Source organism: Musca domestica, unplaced genomic scaffold (assembly GCF_030504385.1).
Source record: "Musca domestica strain aabys unplaced genomic scaffold, Musca_domestica.polishedcontigs.V.1.1 2, whole genome shotgun sequence".
NCBI lineage: Eukaryota > Metazoa > Arthropoda > Insecta > Diptera > Muscidae > Musca > Musca domestica.
The window spans coordinates 5321990-5330257 of NW_026712249.1; the positions used below are offsets into that span (position 1 = coordinate 5321990).

Consider the following 8268-nt stretch of genomic DNA (forward strand, 5'->3'; position numbering starts at 1 on the left):
GCAAGTTGGAATAGAATCGGATATTAATTTTGCGTCTTATAAGCTTCGTGGATATTCAAACTGTTGACCGTTTGTGTGGAAGGTAACACAAGGAGTGGACCGAAATATTCTATCTTCACACCAGATCATGGGTTAAAAAAACATTGTGATGTGTGTAATTTCAAGACAATCGGACTCTAACATCACATTCTATAACAGTTATAATTATTCTAAACTTTGGCCTTGATGGAGTGGACTGACATTGTCCGTTATTGCACCTAACCTAGCACTTATGGATTTATTAGAATTTGAGAAGTTGGAGCAAAATCGGATTATCTTTTCTCCTTCTGTGCAGTAAAATATGTTCTTGGAAAATGTCGAATTTTTTGAGGGAGGTACAGGATGGGATTGGCCGCTATTGCCCGTCTACCAACTTGATCTAAGTTTGATAATAGTATTACGGTGTACCATGTTGGGGCCAAATCGGATACTCCCCTCGTGAGTTATCGTCCGCACCAGCCAAACTGACAGACTAGATCGACTCCAAATGTCCTGAAACTGATTTGTTCCAAAGATACCTAATGTCTAAAACCGTTATTTCGATGACATTCTGGCTATATTCAATGATATATACCTCCTCTTGCCATATGGCTGAGATTATAAAAAAATCGATTTACAACCTCCAAAATCAACATAAGTGTTAATCCGATGCTCACAAAAATTCTGTTGCAGACCAGGCCTAATTTGTCCATAATATTTAATACAATTTTTCAATTTCTTAATCACTGTGATGCCCCATAGTTTGAGCATTGTAGACACGTTCCATTGTGCTATAACCGGTTATTTCCAGAATCGGAGGGCACATCACTTTGTTTCGGAAATCAATAAAGCTCAAATACAATGACTTGTTGTTGCAAGCCCCCTATTTACATTTGCTAATTAACTTAATCTCTTATCACAATGAGACGAGAGCAGCGCCAACAGGTTGGTAGTTAAAACAAGAACACCCTGGCTCAAAAAACAATTTGAAAATGTCTATAAAGACAACTAACAAACGAAATTAACAAATTATTTGATTTTAGCTTCCGAACAGTAGAGACAAGGGCTAGAATTCCAAATACATACTAAACATGAGGGCTATATATATACTGGCATTTCTACTCTTGGCCTTGCTTTGTGTTCAGGCCAGTGGTAAGTTTGAATCTGATTTACAACCGAAACATATTAAACAGTTCTTTTGTTTGTTTCTTAAATAGGCAAGAGCATGGGAGATAAATCCAAAGAACCCAAAAATGATATGATGATGAAGCCAGAGGATGCTGATGCTGAAGAGGATGAGGATATGATGGAACAGCCATCAACCACAACTAAAAAACCAAAGAAATCTAAATCCACAACCACCACAACCACTGAAGCCCCGAATGAGGATGAAGAAAGCGATGATGAAGATGAAAAAGAAGATGAGAAAATGCCATCATCGACCACCACCAAAGAACCAAAGAAGACTACAACAACCACCACCACCACAACACCTAAGCCCAAAAAGAAGACCACCACAACCAAAAAACCCAAGGATGAGAATACAGCTGCCGAAGAGAAAGACGATGGTGAAGAAGAAAACACCGATGATGATGACGATGAAGAGGAAGATGATGAGGAAGAAGATCCCATGGATATGATGTCCAGCACCACAACTACCACCAAAAAACCTAAAAACTCCAAAGCAACTACCACTGCCAAACCTGACGAAAAGAAAAACAAGGATGACTCCAGCACCACCACCACCACTACAACACCCAAGCCAGATCAAACTGAAGAGGATATCAAAACGGTTTTGGAACAATGTAAAAAATTGAGAGCTAAAAAGAAGAAAAGCTCCGAAGAGGACAGTTCCGAGGAGAAGAAACGTCGTGGTGTCAGACCAAAAAAATTGAAAAAACTCTGCAAAGAATTGGAACGTAAAACGGCCGAAAAAGATGAGCAGAAAATAAAGGATGCCATTGCTAGGTTGGCTGGCGATGACAAAGACTCTGCACCACCCATGTTGTCAGATGTCATTAAACGTTTGGAAGAACGTTTGCGTGGCCATGGCGGACGTCGCCACCATCACCGTCATCATTAGATGGGATTGCGTTGTATTTAAGTTAATTGCGTTTTATGTGATTTTAAAATAATTATATTTAAATATAAATGGTTGTGAGGCTCTATTAAATTTTCAAACTCAAATATTGAGTATCTGTATTCGGCAGGAATATTGTACTCAAAATTAGATACTAGATTAAAATAAATACGTATGCTACCAGGCATGGTTATAATGTACAAACTTCTTTCATTATTTAGAAAAACAGATAGTAATATTTATTTTAGTATGACGTACAGGACTGAGAACATACTTGTAAGTCTACAAAAATTAACAAGTAAAAAAAGGTAAGTTCGGCGGGCCGAAATTTTTATACCATCCATCAGTCGGAACTTGAAACATTTCTAAAAAAAATCCGTCGAAAAATACCGCTCAAATATGGGGGCTATACGAAGACGTGGTGCTGGATAGGTAATTGTTTGTCATAGGCTGTAGTTACGATTCCGAACTTCAAATACGAAATTCGAAACAATTCTACTTTAAAATCGGTCTAAATTAATTTAAATGACGAATATCCGGATCCACCAATGTATGGGGCTATACGACATCGTGAACCTATATAGAAAGTACTCTTTCATGGGGTAAAGAACTCAAAGAAAACTGTTTCTGTAAAATTTCAAACAATGGCATTGAAAAATGTGACTACAATCATTAAAATAGCGAATGTCGGGAGGCACGATGTCGTGTACCGATATAGCCCATCTGCCAACTTGACCTGCACAAAAGACAGATCTGTGTTCGTTTGGATTCTAATTCGAAATACGTTCATATTTCAATCTTATCATAAGAAACCAATTCCATTCAGGACTCAGCACCATCGCACTCAGCACGCGCCACCCAAGAATGATTACAAAATGAGGTTCATCGCTTCATTTCCAGCGCAAAAAATCTCCGGATACCAATCCGTTGGACTATTGCGTCTGGAGTATTTTGAGAAGCAAGGTTGGCACTAAAAAATACCAAAATGTCGATCACCTCAAGCAAGCGCTTGGCCGGGAATGGGCCAAAATACCGCAGAGCAACATTCGGGCAGCGTGTGACGGTTTCATTGGCCGTTTGATGGCCATAATTCGTGCCAAAGGTGACCAATTCGAACAAATCTAAACTTATTCTAAAATGTGATGCAATTTCCGACAGCTTTCGCTTTCATTCAATAAAATTTAAAAAAAAAAATGTTAAAATGTGACGAATTGGTTCTTTTTTGGTGCAACGCCTCTCCAATGCATGTCCGCGGGTTTTCACACAACTCCTTTAAAGGGGAAAACATTTTTGTGAAATTAGTAGTGATTTTTTTTTTTTTAACTTCTTACAGCCCAATATTTTTGTCAATAAGAAAAGCATCGGAAATAATTCTAACGGGTTGGCTTATCAGAAAGAGTGGGCTGAAATTTTTTATTTTCACACCTGAAAAATATTAGGATATGCACAGATTGGATTTCGTCGAGGAAACCGCTCCTAATTCATTGGTAGTTGAATTTGTATGCCTCAGTTTAAGTTTAAATATGGTCTCTATATGTGCAATTTTTTTATTTTCGGTATTTTGATAAAATTTTCAACAAACTTAGCTATAATTTTCATTTTCGGTCTCTTAGCGGGTAGTTCAACTCTCTTCATGAAATATTCTATATATTTCCACTGTGCCTTGAGATTTTCGGTATTTTAAAGGCTTAGAAAACAAATCGCCAATCGATATGACAAGCAACTCTTCAGTAAACCCTTCCACAAAAAAATATTAAGTGTATGCACATTATTTTTAGTCTAGCCCTCAAATTGCCGAACCCAGTTTTCCGAGAGATGCAAATAATGCATACAATAAGGGTTTAATATCAATCCAAATTTGAACATAGGCTATATTTTGGAGGTCCTAGATACAGTTACAACCTGGTGCTATTTGAAATTTTGAAATCTTAAAACGTAGAATGCCTTCTCTTAAAATATTTTCTGAATGTTAAAAAAAAACAAAAAACGCATAACATCGCTTAGTCCAATTTTGGCATAACCATTCCAACGTTTTGGCCGATATCTCTCGAATAAATGCTTCAATGTTGTCTTTCAATGCGTCTTATCTTTATAGGCATGAGCTTTAACTTAGGCCCACAAAAAATATTCTAAAGGCACGATCTTGGCGGCCAATCGACCGGTCCCGAACATAAAGTTAAAAAATCCCCGAACTTGCCTCTAAACAGATTTTTTTGAAATTTATTTTTTATATTTTTGCTTTTAAGAAATTTTGAATGTACTTTAACCAACATATTATTTTCAGCGCTGCTGAGAGCTCGTAAATATCAGTTTAATGCCTGTATATTGTACAACTGATTACTAATCTGTCGACCATGAACAATCAATAATAAAAATGATGTTAATTTTAAAATTTCAATTTCGGTTAAAAAAAAAAAAAAACTTTGTGAAACTGATCAGAGCTTTTAACATTAAAAGCTTATACATGTGTCAAGCAATAGTCGTGGTGGACAAATCATAGTCCACAGCTTTCCATCGCAACATGTCTGTTTTACTAGTTTGAGGTCACCAAGAATTTAAGATTCGACATTAACGAGCGTTGACCTACCAAAGACGAACACAAACAGCATCATGATTAGCCAGATATCAAAAAAGAGGCAAAAGAAAAACCACAATAACACAATAACCGAATATGGATATTGTGTTCGTTTGTTTGTTTGTCAGTAAATTCCAAAACATTTTATGGGACAGTGGGAAAAGATTTTTTTGAGAATGCAAATGAAACATATGTATGTAGATATGTAGGCATGTATGTATATGTGTGGATGCCAACTGCTATTAATATATATTTATTAAAAAAAAAAAAAAAAACAACATTTTACATTGCACATTATGCACAAATAGGAACAAATATAAAAATACATAGCATGCCCTAAGATTTGGTATGAAATAAGTATGTCAGAGAAGATTTGAAGAAGATTCGAAAAAATAACCCCCTTCTTTTTGTGAGCCTTATTATACCCTACAACACTATGTGTAGGGCTAGCACAAAGCTAGAGTTTAGGGCTGGCAGGTTCCTACCAATTTGGATGGTCATCACATACTATTCAGCATCGGAAATAGACCATAACTTTTATGTAAAAAAATTAGAAAACGTCCATTAAACCGCGAATATTCTTATTTGCAGCGAAATAACAAATACACGAAAATGCCACTTCTGAGCGTTACATTGATGTTGATATGCAAATCTGCAACCAAATTCAGACTTGTAAACAAACAAAATTATCATGTTCACTTGCCAAAGAGGTCAGCTGAAAATATGCACCTTCGGTTGGGCACCAGAACTCAAGCGCCGGCCATGGTCGCTATCGCTCGTTTTAATCGACCATGGCATTAGAATGAATGCCGAATATTATCGCGAAATTATTCTGCAGGGTGTATTAAAGCCTTGGGCACGCAAACATTTTGGCCGGAGACATTGGAAATTCTAACAGGATTCAGCACCATCACAATCAGCACGCCCCACCCAAGAATGGTTAAAAAATTAGGTTTCTCGCTTTTCCGGATACCAAGACGTTGGACTATTGTGTCTGGAGTATTCTGGAAAGCAAAGTGGGAACTAAAACATACCAAATTGTCGATCACCTCAAGCAAGCGCTTCACCGGGAATGGGCCAAAATACCACAGAGCAACATTCGCGCCGGGAATGGGCCAAAATACCACAGAGCAACATTCGGGCAGCGTGTGACGGTTTTATTGGCCGTTTAAAGGCCATAATTCGGGCCAAAGATAACAAATTCGAACAAATCTAAACTTATTCTAAAATTTACTGATATTTCCACCATATTTTGCTTTCATTCAATAAAATTTAAAAAAAAAATTAAAAAAGCTGTAAGTTCGGCAGGGCCGAACTTTGAATATCCTCCACCATTTGGTACAAATTTGGCAATTTAAAAAAAAAATCCTTTAAAAATTCTGTTAAAATCTTAAAAATACCGAACGAAGCCATATATTAGGGTCTGTACGACGAATGGACTTGCATAGGAAACTTTTGTCAGAAGCTATTACAATATTCAAATTCGAAACTTGAAAAAATATTGTAGCTAAAATCATTAAAAAATTCCGAATATAGGAAAAACCATGAGAGTTGTAAAACGTGGACCTGCACAGACAATTTTTTGTCATAGGTTGTAGTATCCATTACGAACTTCAAATGCGAAAGTTGAAACAATTCAGTTATATGGGAGCTATACAAAGAAGTGGACCTACGTGACCATTTTCTGTTTTATGCTGTAGTGTCTATTACGAACTTCAAATACCAAATTTGAAACAATTCCGGTAAATAATGTCGCTAAAATCATCAGAATATCGAATATCGGGGGTACCGTTATATGGGGGCTATACGAAGAAGTGGACCTACATGGCCCATTTTCTGCTTTATGCTGTAGTATCTATGACGAACTTCAAATATAAAATTTGAAACAATTCCGGTAAATAATACCTAATATTTTCAATACCAAATTCCTGCAGACATAATACACATATGAGTAAAATTTTATGAACCTACTTCATTTCGTGCGGAAGCTAGAGTAATGTCCACTGACGGACAGACGGATAGACGGACGGACATTGATAAATCGACATAGAATTTTATGCTGATCAAGAATATATATACTATATGGGGTCTAAAAGGTATGTTTCGAAGTGTTACAAACGGAATGACAAACTTAATATACCCTCCATACTATGGTGGAGGGTATAGAAATGTAAAAATTATGGCGTTTGACATTGTTGCAGTTTTTTATCTCACCCTGTAAAAATAGAATACTGGTACTTCACGCATCTTTCTGAAAATTATCACAAATCTCATATAAAGAGAAGAAGGTAATATAGTCCAAACCTGGCACGTCGCAATATTAATTTAGATCCGGTACGAAATTAACAATAGTGGCCCATTTCTTCGGAATCAACTCTTTAGAGGGTCAACCATTTGTTTAATCATAACAGAAGTCAAAATAGGGCTCTGGGTGTACATATGTCGGCAAAACCGACTGATACTTGTTCTATAATTACTAGGTCTAGAATTATGTTTGTTATATCCCTCGCATAACTCAATGTGAAGTAAAAACTTCGAAAATAATAATTTTGTATCAGGCTTAAGCTAGTTAGAAAATATACCATATAAAACTTGTTAGATTTAATCAGATTTTTGAATGCCATCAATTTAAGCGGAAACTTCAAAAAGATACACACCTTCCTCTTTACAAAAATAAATTGAGTACAAAAATAATTATGTAAACTTTTTTATTTTTTAAACAAACCAACCAGCCAACAACAAAAACAAAAATCACTCTCTAAAATAATACACAACCAATATCCGATTTAGGAAATTTTGCCAATATTCGATTTTTTTTGCATTAATTGTGATGTGACAGTCAATATATTTCCAATAAAATATAAATCACAAAAATGATAATGAATGGAAACAGAAGCAGTGAAAGTTTTCACTGAAACTGAGTGATTTGTTCGTTATTAAACCAGGCAGTGTGAATGACAATGAGAGTTTTAAATATTTTAAATATAACACAATTACATTGCATTACATCATCGTCATCAACAAAATAATAATAATAATAATAACGAAATCAATATGACATAACTATACATTTTAATGTTCTGATTCAAATACATACAAACAAATTATATACCTACCTAGATACAATTAAAATTCTATTTAAAATTGGTTATTGTAAAAATGAAACACAGAAACGTAAACAACAACAGCATTGAATTAAATGTGTAAATGTGTGTGTGCACATACATATGAGAAATATACAATGTCAAAATGTTTACACATTCAGTTCTTCGAATTGAAAATCGGAATAATCATTTATTATTGTTACAGTTACACAAATAGGAACAACAACAATACCATCATCATCATCATACACATACACATATATAGGTAGGTATATTGAGTATCTCAAAGCAAAGCAAAACAATAACAACTCTCCATCAACAGATTTACAACAACTAATCAATTTCAACTTTAGACCCACCACCATTCATTCCACAAGCAAACCACAGCAGCTTCTTCTACTTACTACTTGCTGCTCAGCTCTGCCTGCTTTGCTTTGGGTGCTGATCATAATTTGACCAAGCAACAGCCATCAACATCATCATCGTCGTCG

At 35.6% G+C, this 8268-nt stretch overlaps 1 protein-coding gene across 1 annotated transcript; it reads left to right on the forward strand.

Annotated features, from left to right (window-relative positions):
• Nucleotides 1-1022: 1022 nt before the first annotated feature.
• On the forward strand, nucleotides 1023-2276 carry LOC101892404 (bromodomain-containing protein DDB_G0278469). Its single transcript, XM_011296281.3, has 2 exons — nucleotides 1023-1170; nucleotides 1236-2276. Exons 1-2 carry the CDS (start codon nucleotides 1110-1112, stop codon nucleotides 2099-2101), a joined length of 927 nt encoding a protein of 308 aa, XP_011294583.2. The 5' UTR covers nucleotides 1023-1109; the 3' UTR covers nucleotides 2102-2276.
• The last annotated feature ends 5992 nt before the right edge of the window (nucleotides 2277-8268 follow it).